The 17,899-nt window shown below is 37.9% G+C and overlaps 1 protein-coding gene across 1 annotated transcript in view; it reads left to right on the top strand.

The window, feature by feature from the left end:
- The window catches only part of LOC139731798 (uncharacterized), a 38,581-nt gene that overhangs the window by 9,835 nt on the left and 10,847 nt on the right, over window positions 1-17,899 (top strand). The window contains exons 6-14 of the mRNA XM_071642670.1: window positions 232-336; window positions 2,470-2,646; window positions 5,064-5,163; window positions 9,225-9,323; window positions 11,596-11,676; window positions 12,113-12,254; window positions 13,399-13,491; window positions 13,943-14,139; window positions 16,799-16,969. Coding sequence (XP_071498771.1) covers window positions 232-336; window positions 2,470-2,646; window positions 5,064-5,163; window positions 9,225-9,323; window positions 11,596-11,676; window positions 12,113-12,254; window positions 13,399-13,491; window positions 13,943-14,139; window positions 16,799-16,969 — 1,165 coding nt within the window. The remainder of the gene's footprint in view (window positions 1-231; window positions 337-2,469; window positions 2,647-5,063; window positions 5,164-9,224; window positions 9,324-11,595; window positions 11,677-12,112; window positions 12,255-13,398; window positions 13,492-13,942; window positions 14,140-16,798; window positions 16,970-17,899) is intronic.

Consider the following 17,899-nt stretch of genomic DNA (forward strand, 5'->3'; position numbering starts at 1 on the left):
ATTTGTCTTTATCTTTGTTTACGCATTGTCTATCCCCCCTCCCGATCCTGCATATCACCTATCTTGTCCAAGTGCCGAGATCAAATCTTGTTTTCCTTCATGTTCCTGTGCTGATTCAAGTCGATGATTTGGTATGTGTGAATGGTTAAAGTTTTTTAACCTTGAGGAGCTCAGTGAAAAAATCTTGCATTCATTGAGAGCCAGCAGTGCCTTTCCTCTTTGTTAATGCAGACGGAAATGCCATGTCTACCACTTCAAGGATATTCATGAGGCCAAGGACTTCAATGCCCTAAATGACAAGTTTTTTTACATTCTGAGCTACAATCCAGAAACAAGGTATGATTGAAGTGAATACTACGGTAAAAGCTGTTATTTTCGCAAATGAGGTCACAGATTTATTGGCGATATGTTGTTTTCACAATTTGATACTGGGGCTTTGTCATAGTTCCACTAATGCCCTATCTATTTGCAATATTTTTGCATGTTGTTCAATTTACCGCCCAACAGTTATTCACAAAATTTGCGAAAATTGAACCCTCCTGAAAATGACTGCTTTAATAGTAGTGATTTTGATTACATTTTAAACAGCTGGTAACCAATGTTGATAAAATCAATGTGTAAGTGTAAATCCATCACATGTGATATAAACAAACTGGAAAAATTAGCATGCCTAATTTATGGTCACAATAGTAATGTTTGAAAGTACATGTTTAGAATGATTGTTAGATTGTTAAATTTGTTTTTCTAGTCATTGCACACAACATTACTGTAATAAAGATAGAGTACATCATCATTCATCCTCTGTAAATAATAATAATAATAATAATAATAATAATAATAATAGTAAAAATAATGATAATAATGATAGTAATAATAATACAATTTTAAAAATAGATAGATAAATGAATAAATAACTTACTGTAAAGACTGAAAGGCAGAACCACTGCTATTTTCAGATTGCACAGATAATGCTGAAACTCATGATCAACCACCAATCCATTTACTTAGTTACTGTACCAAACAAAATAATTATACTGTGATTTGCCATTGAATTTACTTCAATAGTTGAGGAATGTCCATGCTATGCTAAAAGTAAAATTGATATTGTTTCTGCAGGGATCATTGTGTAGTGAGTTAGTCAGGCAGGCATGAATTCAGTCTGTCAGCCCATTGCAAAATCTTGGGGATTTAACACTTTCCACGGGTTGTTGGTAGTGCCCTCACATATTATCATTATTATTATTATTATTATTTAATATATTCATTCATTTCTTCATTTATTTATTTATTTATGTATTTATTTGGCATTTCGATAAATATATAAAAAATGTGATTCTCTCTTCATACACACTCTTGTGCATTCTACTAGCCACATTTCTTCTTGATTTCATTCAATTTGTGTAAAGAGGTTTATCAAAGTCAAATCTGAGGTATATACTTTTATGATGCTGCCTCAATTATTGTCTTTTATAAGGTCAAAGGTAATATTTTGGATTTGGTCATGAGTATGGCATACATTGTATAGGCTGTTTTTTGACAAATTTTGTTTACATTTGATATGAAAGTTATTCAAAAATCAAGCCACCTGTATCTTTTGGTGGCAATGTCCTCACTTGTTCCATCATTACCACAAAATTGCTTAGTTTGGGGGGTCATTTGTCTGCACTCTACTGGCCACATTTGTCTATGGATGTCATTTAAGTTCTGTACAGATGTGTATGATTGTTAAAGTTGGACTTGCACTAGTTTTGATTATGCTGCCCCAGTGTTCTGCCTTTGATTGGGCCAAACGCTGCCCCTTAAAGTTACATTTCTTGCATGTGCTCTGCCATCTACATTTCTTGATGGAAGCTTTCTGATTTTTCTTTGATCACAGATCATCCTGTCAGAACCATGTTTTTTTTTTAGTGTAATGCTGTATTTTTATGTTGTAAGCATTGTCATTCATTGCTTTTGTTTCATATAGTAGAATCCCCTTTTCTCTTTCATGCGAGCACAGAAGAATATACACGTGTATGTACATGTTGTGCGCTTTATGAGTTGATATATCATCATTTGTTATTATTAGTCTGGTCATAGACCTTTGTTATCCTGATTGCAGAATCATTAAAAGCCTCAAAATCATAATTGATCCTTTTTTGGCAACAGAATCTAGATTATTAAAGAAAATGTTGCCAGTAATATATTCTTTAAAGGTAACATTTTCTTAATTTTTTACAGAGTTAATGAACTTTACCAACTTCATGCTGCCTTTCTCCAGGATATGCAGTAAACTTGAGAGGTACCAATTTAATGAAGAAATGAGCATACACAATTTTTGCAGCAAGATTCCCCTAGGACTTGATGGGTTAAATGTTTGTATGTGGCTAACTTGTGACAGATCCAACAGAATGACAGCAGTTTAAGGAGTAGTATGAGTCTCATCAACACACTCCATCCATGCTTGTTCCTTTCGGCTGTTATATTCAGACGTTTAGCAGGCACCCAGGGGGAAATCAGGGTAGGGCCAAGTCATCAAGCTGTACTTCCAGACATCAGGCCCAAGCAACCACCAGGCAAAGGGACCAACATGGAATTTGAGGAACTGAGCTGGAAGCCAGAGATTCTGAATGATGTAGATCTCAAGATGTACCTTCAGGCTGCAAGGTAAGCTTTGCCTATCGTAAGTTAGAGTGGTCCTGTGGTATGAAGGATTGAGTTCTTCTCGAGAACTCATAAAATATTACAGGGATGCTTTACCTGACTAAGGTATGTAAAGCAAAAGGCAATCTTCAAGGTGTGGAGAAAAGGTGTAATGCCAGCATTAAATAGTAATTTAGCATTTTAACCTGACCCTTGACCTTTGACCTCTTGACCCAAAAATTCCCAAGAGAATTACTGTAAGACAGTAAATGGATATGTAGGCCCTTTTAAGATTCATGGTGATACCTTGAGCCATTTCCAAGATATAGAGAATATGGTGTAATTTTTGCATTTTACTTGACCTATGACCCCATGACCCAAAACTCTCCCAGAGAATCCTTATCTCATAATGGTCATGTATACACTAAGTTCAAGAAAATATCTTCAGACATTGCATAGATATGGGGGAAATAAGAGAACTATGAGAACTTGACTGTATGACCTTTAACCTTAACTTTTGACCCCATGACCCAAAAAATTCTAAGAGAATCTTTGTCAGGCAGTGCACACATGCATGTTTACTAAACTTCATGAAGATGCTTTCAGCCTTTTCTGAGATACATGGAGGAAAAAAGTGAAATTTTAGCATTTTCACTTGACCTTTGACCTTTAACCCCATGACAAATCTTTCCCTCAAGAATCTTTATCTGGTAATACATGTATACACTAAGTTTCATGAGGATACCTTCAGACATTGCATGGATATGGGGGGAATAGTGGAAATTTTAATAATGTGACCTTTGAACTTGTGGATGTGCACCCAAAAGTTGGTAGGCACAACTCTGTCCACTCATACATGTTTGTCCCAAGTTTCATTAGGATACCTCAAATGCGTAAAGGTGAAGAATAGTAGTTTCATTTTGACAATGCTAGTAGTGGGCCATTTTTGCAGTGGGTTTTTAAGAAAAAAAAGGTGGAGGAGCCCCATAGGTCAAAAGTAATAATAATAGTAATAATTTACAACATTTATATAGCGCATTATCACATGAAATGTCTCTAAGTGCTACGGGGAAAAGAATAGAAAAGGAAGAAGAAGAATGGAAGAAAGTAACATTTTAATCTCTTCTGCATGTTACTCAATCAGATTTTCACCAGCCTTGGCAACAATCAGGGTAGCAGGGACAAATTTCTGTAAAATTTTAAAGATACTCTTTGACCAGATCAACAGGTATACTCCCACAAGTTGTACTGTATGTAGAATTAGTTTGAAGTAGATATGTTTTGTTTTTGTTTTGTTTTTTCATAATTCGGCAGCAGTGGTGGCTTAATTTGGCTCTCAGGCAGTGACATGATGGGGAGAGAGCAAGTTGATTTTCTTCAAACTACATTAGATCAGATTGGCAGGAATTATCTTAAGGGCAGGGATTACAGTCTTTCCAAAAGGTTCACGTAGTCCCCACAGAGGCCATTTAAAGACAGGACTACTGAGGCGTGAAACACAGCAAGTGTAATTCATTACCTCTATATCTAGCAGAACAATTAAATTGCATCTAGGGTGTATGTACAGTTATTGGTAAATGTTATTACAATTTAACTATTTGTGAGGCTTTTGAAGAGGTAGCCACAGTGTATTTAATAACATACCCTAAAGGGGTACAACTGAGGAAGTTGCACAGGGATGGATATGAGGCATTTGTTTGCAGTATTGTCAGAGATCAAATGTCTAGGGAGAGCATTTGCCAGAACTTACATGCTTAAAGGTTCTGTTTACCTTTGGGAACAGTGATTTTGAAAAATGTTCAAGATATTACATTTGATGCATATGTGTAGGTGTGTTATATCACAAAATATCCTACTATATAAAATTTTTGCAATAGAGCCTAAAATTTAAGGAAATAACAGTATTTTACTTATTAAACCATACCTGTAGACCGGAAATTTAGTCCGGAAACATTTTTATTATAACTATTGTTCTCATATTGTGTATTAAACAATACTTCACGTTGATTATTTGAATTCAAACTTTTACAGTGGTTGTTTCTATCCCAAACTCACATTTTAGAAGTATTTTAGAGCACTAAAGTTGGGTTTTTGTCTCATCTGCAAGAGGTAAATTATGCCTTTAATGGAAATAGCAGAAGATCATACAGGTCTAAACTAAAAGATTTTCGGTTGCACGACTGACCGACTTTGGATCTGAAATAAATCACAATAGCCTCAGAATAAACACGCTTGTTTATTTCAGGTCCAAAGTCAGTCAGTTGTGCAACCGAATGTGGTATAGTGTGTGGTGGCCTTTACTGAACTATTATGTGGACATGTTAAAACGACAAATTGAGCCATATTTGCTGACATTGTGTACATAAACATGTGATTAGTTACTCTGGTGTAAAGGACATTTTGTTAGCTATGGCACATCTTTGTGTTTCTACAATGTCCAGGAGCATGGCAGCATTTGTTGGGATGTGTGATGGAGGATCACCAGAGGAAGGATGTGAAGTAGCATCAAAAGATGAGACCACCATTAATGCTCTTACCGTGGTGAGTATGAATGAAGCAACCAGATATGTATTGCTAGAATCATTTTAATTGCGTTTTGAAGGACATGCATGTACAATTGTATGATATGGATACTTGAAACAGAATATTTCCTGAGGATTGTACCACACTTCAGGAAAAAAAAAATCACTCTTATGTGCTCTGCTGAGGCCTAAGGGTTAAAGCTGAAAGTTTCATCTTCTGTTTTTTGTTGCATGATTGGATTTTACCTAAGTAGGCACAAAATCATTCTTTGGGTAGGGCACAAAAGATTATTCAAGTAGTTTATGTGACCCCCTCCTGTAAAGGCCGAAGTGTATCTGCAAAGCTGCCAAAATTGTTAACTGGAGTAAAAAGGGGCCCGATCTTTCAATCGTAGCAGAATCTTCATCAGAGGCAAAATGACAAACATGTGAGGAGAGCAATCATGATGGACTACACACAACAAGCACAGTGTGAGTAGGGCTAGGGACACGGAACAGTGAAAACAGAAGAGGTGGGTGAGAAGTCAAAGGCAGGGAGTAAAACAGTTATTTGAAGGAGGATTAAAGCAAGGGGTGAACAGACAGAAGGCAGAGGTGGGCCAGTGATGATCCCATGGAGCAGAGAGGGCACTCTGTGAAGGATAACGATTAATAGGGAAGCAACATCAAACAAGGTGAGGAACAGCAGAAAGATACAGAATAGGAAAAGAGTGAAATAGCAACAACAAGAGTAAAGGGTGGAGGGGGCTGAACAGGCAGCAAGCCCTAAACCAGGTTTACAAAGATATGGCCAAAAAAAAAATGAAAAATTAAAGTGAGAGCCAGTGTAAGTATGAAACATATCAACATAAAGAAATAAGGCAGTACATACTTCAGAGGAGTGGATCGATATATAAACAAAGTGTGTATGTGTCTGTGTAAAATGGTTATATAAATGTAACTCTAACAAGAGGAATGCACAAACTGGGAATAAGAAGTGTACATTTGGAAAATGCATAAAGTAAGGGAAGAAAGAAATTATATTAGTCATTTCCCTCCTGGATGTTGAGGCCATGGGGTTGGATTGTTTGAAGTTGTCTCATCCACAGCTTCTCTCTGCTGGTTTGGACTGTCTGGATGAGTGTCCAAGGATTTGATGCCTGTAGAATCATGTAGGTGATGGAGTGATTAGGGAGATTGAAATGGTGGCCAGCTGGAGTGTCAAGCTTGGCTGTGTTGACAGTTGATCTGTACCCATAGAAGTGTCTCTTAACCCGTTAAGGACGAGTCCCGAGTATACTTGGGCAGGTGTCTATGGGAAATGCGTGTTGTAGCAAAATCAGCCCGTCCTCTACGGGGTAAGTGTGGTCTTGCTTTCCCCTACATACTGAATCCTATAAACTCTGTGAGTGATGAGACACACGACATTAATGGTGGTGCAGGTAATGTTTCCTTTTTGTATGGTGAGAGAGGCCAGTAGAGTTGCTGGTGAATTTCATCCTCGTGGATGTGTATCAAGTGATACAGCTACTGGCTGTGTATTTGAAGGTGCCATGCTGTCTGGGAGAATTGTCAGTGAGGGTGGGTACTTCAGTTAAAACTAAATTTTTATGGCATTTAGGAGCTTTCAAAGGTAAGGAATACTTGCTCATGACAGTGGCAGAGGTTCAAATTCAACATCAGGGGCAGCAAGTTATGATACAAAATCAATACTTTCTTCTCCTTTGCATTATTCACAAATAATGTTTTCACCAAACTTTCAAAAATTATTTCAAGGAGCAGTTTTATACAGAGTTGTTTAAACTGCACAGGAGATCATAGGCGCCGGAAGTGGGGGGGCAGGGGTGGCAGCCGCCCCCCCCAATCCAAAAAGTGGGGGGGCAAAACACATTTTTGCCCCCCCAAAAAGCCCCCCCCCAAAAAAAAAAAATAATAATAATAATAAAAATAAATGAATAAACAAAGAAAATAAAATAAATATGTATATATATGAATAAAAGGGAAAAAATATGGCTACAAACGGCAGCTTTTGGACTGTAAAATGTCAAAATTTTCTAGCTCGCTTCATTCGCTCGCTCGCATCCAGCAGTTGAGCCCGGTGCGCCTCCCCCTTAATTTCTAAAGCGAAAAACATAGCTACGACGGCAGTTGTTGGACTCTAGAATGTCAAAATTTTCAAGCTCGTTCGCTTCGCTCACTTGCATTGAATCGTTATGCCATTCTCCTAATGTTGCTGACAGTAATTGCCAGTAGTTGCGCCCGATGCCCCCACCCCTTAATTTCCAAAGCGAAAGATAAATATAGCTACAAACGAGAGTTTGGGGACTGTAAAATGTCAAAATTTTCAAGCTCGCTCGCTTCGCTCGCTCGCATTGAATCGTTATGCCACTCTCCTAATGTTGCTGCCAGTAATTGCCAGCAGTTGCGCCCGTTGCCCCCCCCCCCCCCCCTTAATTTCCAAAGCGAAAGGTATAGTTACAAACAGGAGTTTTGGGACTGTAACATGTCAAAATTTTCAAGCTCGCTCGCTCGCATTGAATCGTTATGCCACTCTCCTAACGTTGCTGCCAGTAATTGCCAGCAGTTGCGCCCGATGCCCCCCCCCCCCCCTTAATTTCCAAAGCGAAAGATATAGCTACTAAACGGGAGTTTTTGGACTGTAACATGTCAAAATTTTCAAGCTCGCTCGCTTCGCTCGCTCGCATTGAATCGTTATGCCACTCTCCTAACGTTGCTGCCAATAATTGCCAGCAGTTGCGCCCGATGCCCCCCTTTAATTTCCAAAGCGAAAGATATAACTACAAACGGGAGTTTTGGGACTGTAAAATGTCAAAATTCTCAAGCTCGCTCGCTTTGCTCGCTCACATTGAATCGTTTATGCCATTCTCCTAATGTTGCTGCCAGTAATTGCCAGCAGTTGCGCCCGATGCGCCGCCCCATTAATTTCCAAAGTGAAAGATATAGCTACAAACCCCAGTTTTGGGACTGTAGAATGTCAAAGTTTTCAAGCTTGCTCGCTTCGCTCGCTCGCATTGAATCGTTATGCCATTCTCCTAATGTTGCTGCCAATAATTGCCAGCAGTTGCGCCCAATGCGCCCCCATTTATTTCCAAAGCGAAATATAATAGCTACAATTAAAACTCCAGTTTTGGAACTGTAGAATATCAAAATTTTCAAGCTCGCTCGCTTCGCTCGCTTGCATTTTATTGTTATGCCATTCACCTTATGTTGCTGACAGTATATAATTTGTCGAGCGTTTCACACCGTCATTCCATAATCCATGTAAGGAAAACTTACAATGTTCCTCAATGACTGTGTTGTTGAATGTATCACATTCCGTAATGTATTGTAGTCCCATTATTGCTCACGCACACACGCACTTGTAAGCATACAGACCGTCTAAAATTACTTTATGGTTCCCCCCATGTTTCGACCCACCGTACGCCACTTTATATATATATATATATATATATATATATATATAGATATATAATAGATGTGTGTGCGTGTGTGTGTGTGTGTGTGTGTGTGTATGTGTATATTGTGTAACATATGCATGGTCTAATCTTGAGCCCCCTCCAATGTTTGCCCCCCCAATCCAAAACTGCTTGAGGCGCGCCTGCAGGTGACCTAGGAGCCACCGGTGCTAGGAGCAGTACATTTTCAGTTGAGATGGGGCTTCTGGTTTCCAGAGTTTTTTTATTATGTTTTTGAGATGATGAGAAACCTCTTATGAAATATGGAAGAGCATGTAATAAGAAAAGGAATTCAGAATTATTTTTGATGAAAATTGGTTTGAATGTGCTGAGATATCCAAAACAAAGCAATCCTTATAAAAGATGGGACCCCCCTTTTATTAAGATCGCTTTGTTTTACTTTTGCGGGATATCTCACCCATTTCAAAACCGATTTTCATCAAATAAACTTTGAATTCCTATTAGAATTGTCTGCTCTTTAACATCTCATAAAGTGGTTTCTAAGTGTATTGTAAAAAAGTTTAAAGCTGGATCCTCACCTTTACCAATACTATACCAGCCCTTTTCGTGGTTTAGTTTAGTCCAGTCAAAGTGAGAATTTTACCGTCACTCTTTTTTCCTGCAGCTTCATGAAAATCACTACAACTGTGGAAAGGCTCTCCAAGAACTAGTCAAATGTCCAGTACCCAGATCTATTGACAGGAAGTGGACAGAAGAAGAAACGGTATGTTCCCTTTCTCATAGCAGACATCTACATTTTGTATGTGGTCATCAAAAAGAAGTAGCCATCCTTTTCATACCTTCCAGTTTTCCATTAACTTTCAGTTGAAGATTGCATGTCATGTCAAATAAACATGTATTATGTCACCAAAGAAAAATAGACAGAGTTTTGGATAGGGAGATATATGAAATAATCTTTGAAATTCTGTTGATGTTTATAAGTACTTCATTTTAAAACCAATGGTCCTATTCAAACAGACTATAGGATAAGGTCATGCTGCTCAACTAGTGGGCTGCAGCCCAATGGTGGAGTTGCAAAGCTCTCTCAGGTGAGCTGCAATGTCTTCCCAAAATAAAATTACAAATATTTCTGTTTGATCTAACTGAGCCTCAAAAAACAAATGAACAAATTTCAAAGGTGCCAAAGTGGGCCTGGGGTTAAACAAAAGGTATGGAATTGCAGGGACAGGGAATACAAACTTGTTCAAATAGTTCAGGTATGCTCCCCATAGGGGCCCAGGGTGAGACCCAAAAGGCCCAAAAAAGAGTGCATCTGTTGTCTCATCAGCAAAATCCGTAGTTCAATCATGTTGTATACTCCATGAGGTAGAGATTGTAATATGCATGTTTTGTAAGTGTATAACATTGCCAGAGGTGGCTCATTTGGACACTTATGGGATGTGACAAATTTAAGTAGGGCCCAGGAATAGACTTTATCTTATCCTTATACCAAATTTAGCATATATGCTCTTAGGGTTAGGGGATGCAAACTTGTTTCATTGCTTTGGTTAGCCCATGAGGGCCCAAAGAACCAGACCCACAATGCCCTTAAATGTTTTAAGGTCCACAGAAATCAAGAACATCTCATTTCGTTATCACTGATTTTGATTTTTGCAGTTATTTCTTGCAAATTTGAATGAAGATGAGATATATAGACAGAAAACCTGCCCTGGAAGTGCTCCTCAAAATCCTGCCAAACACTTCAGTACAATACATAACAATATAGATACTTATAAAGTGTTCTTACAACTAGTAAACATGTATCACAGCGCTTCACAAAATTATATCAAATTAATACATTAAGGGGGTATGAAAAAAAAAATGAGAAAAAAAAAAAACAAAATATACATTATTGATCAATCAGTTATTGAAAAGGAAAGTCTTCAAAGATTTTTGAAACACTGAAAGAGATGGTGATTCACTGATACTTTGAGGGAGCTGATTCCACAGGCGTGGGGCAGCTGCCCAGAAGGATTTGTCTCCTGTCCGAGTGAGAGTCCTGGGGATAGATAGCCGGGTTGGGTCTTGGCAAAACACTGCAAGCCATTATGATTATGTAGAGCATGGCATTATCTTTGAGATGAGTGCTAAACAATAAGCACATACAGACATTCAGGCATACATGTGTACCAATCGCCATAGCAAAATTTCTAGTCGTGATAGTACTGGTTGTATAGGTGGTTCTTCTTCTTGAAAAGTACAGTCCGTCATCAGGTGTATAGTCGTACTATATGGCAGGTCTGGTGTGGTGTATGTACAGTGACTTTTTTTTAAAAATACCTACATCATACTATGTGCAGCTAAAAACAGTGTTCCTATATCAGCAACAATGATGATGGAAGAGACAGAGATTCTGAAATTGAGTATTGTCAGAAGATTCAACAGAAGAGGAAATCTATCTATTACCAGCAGGACAATGGGAGATAGGGCCTTAACGCTTTTAGCCAGAAACTGATGCAGCTGCCAAAAACAAGGAAGACGATGGTCCTGACTTTACCAACAATCACAAAGACATGAAAAGAAGGCTTTGCAATAGAGATTGGATAAGAAATCATAATCAAAAGAGGATAATTGTAATGTGTTTGAACAGTTAGCTTGTTGGGGAGAGGGTAAATTACTTAACTGACAATTTCATTTTGAAGAAAAATATCTTCCTAAAAATATTGTAAGTGTTCATCACACAAAAAGTACTGTGGTATGAAAACACTCTCCAGACAAGCGAGGACACTCTTGTGGTATTGTGCGCAGTTACCGACATGGGGGATAGGTGACAGTTTTCACTCAAAATTGACCCCGTATTTGCACCCCCCTTTTTTTTTGTCACCAACTAGTTGCTTAATCTTAACTCAGGCACATAATCCATTGTTCTTGATCCAGTTATTTATGTGTCTGGATTTTTCATAGACTGACCCTTCTTTCATGAAATATATAAATCATTCAGATGTTTGATGTAAAATATCTGAATTGTGTAAAATGTTTATTGCTTCATTTTCCAGAAATTATTCATCAGAGGGTTGAGACAGTTTGGCAAGAACTTCTTCAGAATAAGAAAGGACTTTTTACAGCACAAAGAAACGGTAAGCTGTTGACCAATTGCTTCTGTTTCTGCTTCTTCCCCCCTCCCCACTCAAAAAAAAAAAAAAAAAAGGAAGAGAGAGAAAAAAATAACAGTAATAATGATAATGAATGGCTGATAAATGTATCATTCATATCAAAAAATGCTATTGTTTTGTGGTAAATTGTGGTAAATTTTCTTTTTCAGAGCTGTTTCTAAATTTGTTTTGTATCATTCTACTGTATGATATAAAAAATCAAAATGATTTGGAGCCTCTTCTCCCACTTCCCTCTTCACAAGGCTCCTCTTCTTCTTTTTTTAATTTACAGAATTTTAACCATGCTTGTTATCATTTCTCATGCATATCCATTGAAACATTCAGCCCACATTTCCAGGATAATGCTTCTGTCAGATGTAGTGGCTGGACTTTTAATGAATATTTATTTTGGTGATAACAGGGAGAACTGATTGAATTCTACTACTACTGGAAGAAAACACCAGAAGCTAACCATCACCGGATTTATCGCAGACATCGAAGACAGAGTGTGCTCAGTCGCAGGAACTTTGGCCGCAATAATCGCCCTCCTTCCAGTGAATTTTGTAAGAGAATGTACCAGTGTTGTAGACAAATGACTTAGTGTCAATGTTTGCTGAGTATTGCTTCCTTTTCATTTCTCTTTGAGTGATCACACACCAAAAAAAGAAAAAGAAAAAAATGTTTTTTATCTTCTTGGGCCAGGCTTTTGAGTAATGCTGCAAAGCTTGTATCTTTTTGACACATGAAAACAGGAACAGTACATGCATAAAATAGCGTGGTTTCATGAATTATACTTTTTACTTTAATAAAGACATTACTACTATTTTCTTTTGAACAATCAGTGACATGAAGATCCTTTGTATGTCATGGACAATATAGCTACACTAGATGTGTAAAGCTTGTGGAAAAAGGAGCAAATTTATGATCCTGACTATTAAATGAAAACACATTTCTGCTCCATAAAATGACTGTGCATGTTTGAAGCAGATGTATGTTTTCTAAGTTTGTCAAATGAGATGGAAAACACTACCCTCTAGAATACCTCCCATTTAAAATAATAAGCCTTTACAAAGACTAGGGAATGTACTACATGTTAGACAAACCATCAAAACCTATCTATAATTACAACAACAGTGCCGTGATTCAATACTGAAATTGAAAATGGAATGTTATTGGAAAAGCCCTATCCAGGACCTCAGGTGAATCACATTGGGTAAACTCACACATATGGATATGGGCTATCTCACTGGATATGGGCTAAACTCACTGGATATGGGCTATCCAGCCATCTTCTTAGATGGAAATGAACAAACAAACAAACACAGCTGATTCTAAATTTACATATCTACGCACACATTTAGATTATATTACCACATTACATAAAATCATGTGTATGTAAACAGAATGGACACCTAATGAACCAGAATGGTTCTCTTATAGTTGTTATGAATGAGTGTTCATTGATTTATGAAAGTTGTTTGAAAATGTGAGAAATAACTATAAACTTTTATACACCCATATGTTTTCTGGCAATTCTCAAAGGTACTTTTTCAAACCCAAGATACTCTTAAATGTGATATAAAGTATACAGTGAAATTATTGAAAGATGACATTAAATGATACAGGAAAGGGAAGTGAGCATTCTATGTACTTGTGTTGTGAAATATACAAATTGAAATAATCATCATTTGTCTTTGCCTCGTACAGTGGATCTCAGCTCTGCCAGTGAGTGTGATTTAGACAGTGATGACAGTGAAAAAGATTTCAGTGGCTATGCTTGTAGACACTGCTTCACAACTAGTAAGTAGATAGAAACTGTATCAGCTCCCTTTGCCCTATGCTCATGCCATGAGATTTATACCTTTGCCTTTTATTTTAGGTGCTATTTTGTTGATCTATTTAATTTGTTTTTGCTTCTATGACTCAACTTGGCCAAAAATGTACCTTTTAAAATAATTTTTTTTTTAACAGAGAGTTTTCAAAATGCCAAGTAGAAATTGACTGCACTGTCTTTTCAGAGCTTACAGACTAAAAAAAAAACGTATTTGTTCAAGTTATAAGTTCAAGGATGTCTGTACAGAAATTTTAGCCCCTTCTACTTGAGATGTTTGACCACTGTGGCTATTCGGCAGCATATCTTTGTTCATAATAGTGCTGATGTGTGTGACACAATAAGTCGAGAGATATAATGAGTGATAATGACATCTATGTTTTGTAGGAGCTCTGAATAACAATATACGTACATTTTCAGCTTCCAGGGATTGGCACCATGGAGGCAGAGACCGCCTGCTCTTGTGCACTGACTGTCGGGTTTATTTCAAGAAGTATGGCAACCTGCGGCCTATCCAGAATCCACGATCACCACCTGCCTTTATGTTTAAGCCAGTCAAAGAGGGAGATTCCTTTGATGTCAAGAAGAATCTACGCACAAGGCGCCATAGGGATCAGGTAAGCATGGTTAAAGATAGATGACAAACTGCTGCAAGAAGCAGCTAGAAGGAGGAATTATATACACTTTCCAGCCTTTAAAAAGCTAGTTTGAGGACTTTGAAAAATATTCCTTATCAGTGTACTGTGACAGTGATGTAATGCCTGAGGTTTCTGTAGCTCATTATCATGAGCTACATAAGCTACATTATCATTTCCTTGGTACCTTGCCCTAATATGCTACATGAGGTGGGGATACACTGGTTAGATTATAGGCACAATCCCTGTAGGTAAAAAATCATTGAACTTTGTCCTAGAAATAACATTTGCATCAATAATGTCACAAAGGATTTTTATGCCTCCACCACGAAGTGGTGCCGGAGGCATTATGTTTTCGGGTTGTCCGTCCGTCCGTCCGCATTCGTTTATGCGATAACTTGAGTAATATTGACTGGATTTTTTCCAAACTTGGTCCAAGTATAAAGTATGATGGGGCAATTACTTGATTAGATTTTGGGTAAAATCAGCCAAAGGTCAAAGGTCTAGGTCAAATCATGAAATTGTATCCGTTTATGCGATAACTCAAGACTGGATCAAGCAAATTTCACCAAACTTTGTACAAGGATGATGTATGATGGGACAATGACTTGATTAGTTTTTGAGTGGAATTGGACAGAGGTCAAAGGTCAAAGATCAAGGTCAAATCCTAAAATGTATCTGTTTATGTGATAACTCAAAACTGGATGAAGCAGCTTTCACCAAACTTGGTCCAAGGATGATGTATGATGGGGCAATTAGTTGAGTGGATTTTAGTGACATTGGCAAGAGGTCAAAGATCAAAAGGTCAAGGTCAAATGCTAAAAATGTTGCTATTTCCCCCATATCCATGCAATGCCTGAAGGTATTTTCTTGAAAATTAGTGTAGACATGTACTACTGCATAAAGATTCTCCAGAGAGAGTTTCATGTCATAAGGTCAAAGGTCAAAAGGTCAAAGGTTAGGTGAAAATGTTACAATTCCACTTTTCTCTCAAATGGTTCAATATATCTTCATGGAACTTGGTACATACGCATGTACTGACTGGCAGGGATTATCTAGGGAATGTAGGGGTCATGGGTCAATAGTCAGGGGGTCAAAGGTCAAGGTCAACTCCTCAAAATTTTACTATTTCCCTCATACACTAGTATATGCAATGTTTGCATTATTATTTTTAAAGCTTGATATATGCATGTATTACCTAATGGAGATGCTCTGGGAAATTTCCAGCCAGAAGGTCAAAGGTCAAAGATTAAGGGTCAAAGGCCAGGTTTAATTGCAAATATATATATATACAATATATATTTTATACTGTAATTACACTCTTTCTTCATACCTTGAAAATTACTCAATGCATAAACTTATAAAAGGGTCGGTCAGAAGTCAAGTAAAAATCCTCAATTTCCCAAATACATGTACCTACACTCTTAGACAATTATAGCAAACCTAGTTCAAGGAAAGTGAACATTCAAGATATTTTTGACAAACATGTCATTTCAATATTTTGCCAGTCACGTGAAACTGTCATGACACATTGTGAAGACATTGTACCATACACCTATTGGGAGAATCATGCATTATGGCGGAGGCATCAGTCGCCATAGCGACATTTCTAGTTTTCCTATGGTAATATAATTTGTTGGGCGGACATAGATAGGCAGGTATTTCCATTAAAGTGTAATATTTTGCCAGTCACATGAAACTGTCATGACACATTGTGAAGACATTGTACCATACACCTATTGGGAGAATCATGCATTATGGCGGAGGCATCAGTCGCCATAGCGACATTTCTAGTTTTCCTATGGTAATATAATTTGTTGGGCGGAAATAGATAGGCAGGTATTTCCATTAAAGTGTGAGTGAGTCAAGGTCAGAGGTCCCTGTACTGTATGACCACAGAAGGAAGAAGTTCATTTCCAGTCATTTCTTTGGCTTTGAATGTCCAGTGGTGGTAGACGTTGATGGACAGGGTGAAATTACATTGATGATTATTTGTATAAGCATAATAGCGGTATTAGGTCAAAGGTCAAGGACAACAAGGGTGAAAATTGTATTTTCTAGCAGTACCTTCAGCTAGGAAGAAAGATGCTACAGAAACGAATTGAAATTAATGGTGTTTAATGACAGGGTGGAAGGTCGAGATGAAAGGTCACCAAAATTTGAGCAAAATATCATGTTTTCATCTTTAATTCACCTTGGCAAAGATTTTTAAAAAATATATATATATATGTGTGTGTGTATGTGTGTGTGTGTGTGTAATGGATGGAAATAAATTAGAATACATACCTAACCACAATGAACTTACATCAAATTGTCAAAGAAGGACTTGCAGATACTTGCAGATATACTGATTGCCTGAGAAGTGTAGGCATGCAAGTTGACTGTTTCACTCATGTGAAATGCTTTTCCTTTTATTATTTGTTTGAAGAAAACATATATATCAGTTCAAATCTTAGTCAAGAAATATGTTCATTCCATAAGGCATAATACAGCATCTTTCAGATAACATTGAGTGTGCGGTTTTAGAATAAGGAAAGTAAACATCAGCAGAGTCCAATGTGCCTGCCACTGGCTATTTTAACATTGATGATGTACATGGTCTTGACGTGTTCTGCTTTTCCCATTCAAATCTTTGCTTTAGGCAAATGGTGCATCACGAAATGGACGCAATAAACATCGTGATGGTGTTGCCAGTGAACCAAGCAGCCCACTTCTCCATTCTAATCGTAGGCGCAGTAACACCTTTAGCCACAACTCACCCAGTGGGCTTAGCACCTCCAGCGAGGGTAGCACCAAGTCCAAGAAAATCAAGGTACTGAAGATGGTGTAGTTTTTTGTCTTTGTCTAATGTCATTTGTGATTACTCTGTGAACCAGAGGGCTGGGTTATAATTGTATTATCCCTCGGCACATGTACAGGATACTTTGGATTCAGCGTTGTTACTCCACCGCCATGTCACGTTTGTGTGTGCATTGCTAGTCACATTTCTTGATGGATTTAATTGTCCCCGCCGAACGAGTTCGAGCAGGGGACTATGAAACGGGCTCCGAACGTGTGTGTGTCCATGTGTCCGTCCGTCTGTCCGTCTGTCCGTGCTAACGAGAGTATGCTTGTGTGGCTAGGAGAACAATAGTGCACAATAGATGGCCTTTATTCCGTCAGGCTTGTGTGGCTAAAATTTTTGCTTGTGTGTCTATTTTAACAAAAGGGAGAACAAAGGGGTAGACACACAAGTATATCACCGTGAGGTCGTCCGTCCGTCCGTCCGTGTGTGATCAAAATGTTCAATTTGCTACTTCTCTGTCATTTATGAGCCAATTTTGATTCTGTTTGCTTTATATGATAGCACTACATGGGAGCTTTGAAACTTCTACACAGAATTTCAGTTGTGACCTTTGACCTTGACCTTTGACCTATATTGTACATTTTGCTTCAAAATGCTACTCCTTCGCCATTTCTAACCCGATTTCGATTCCGTTTGCTTTATGTGATGGCACTAGGTGAGGGCTTCAAAACTTCTACACAGAATTTTGACCTTTGACCTTGATTTTTGACCTATATTGTACATTTTGCTACAAAATGCTACTCCTTCGCCATTTCTTACCCGATTTCGATTCCGTTTGCTTTATGTGATGGCACTAGGTGAGGGCTTCAAAACTTCTACACAGAATTTTGACCTTTGACTTCTTTGACCTTTGACCTTGATTTTTTACCTATATTGTGCATTTTGCTTCAAAATGCT

This window comes from Diadema antillarum, unplaced genomic scaffold (genome assembly GCF_040938485.1).
Source record: "Diadema antillarum isolate AM-2024a unplaced genomic scaffold, OU_Dant_1.0 seq00000385_RagTag, whole genome shotgun sequence".
Classification (NCBI taxonomy): domain Eukaryota; kingdom Metazoa; phylum Echinodermata; class Echinoidea; order Diadematoida; family Diadematidae; genus Diadema; species Diadema antillarum.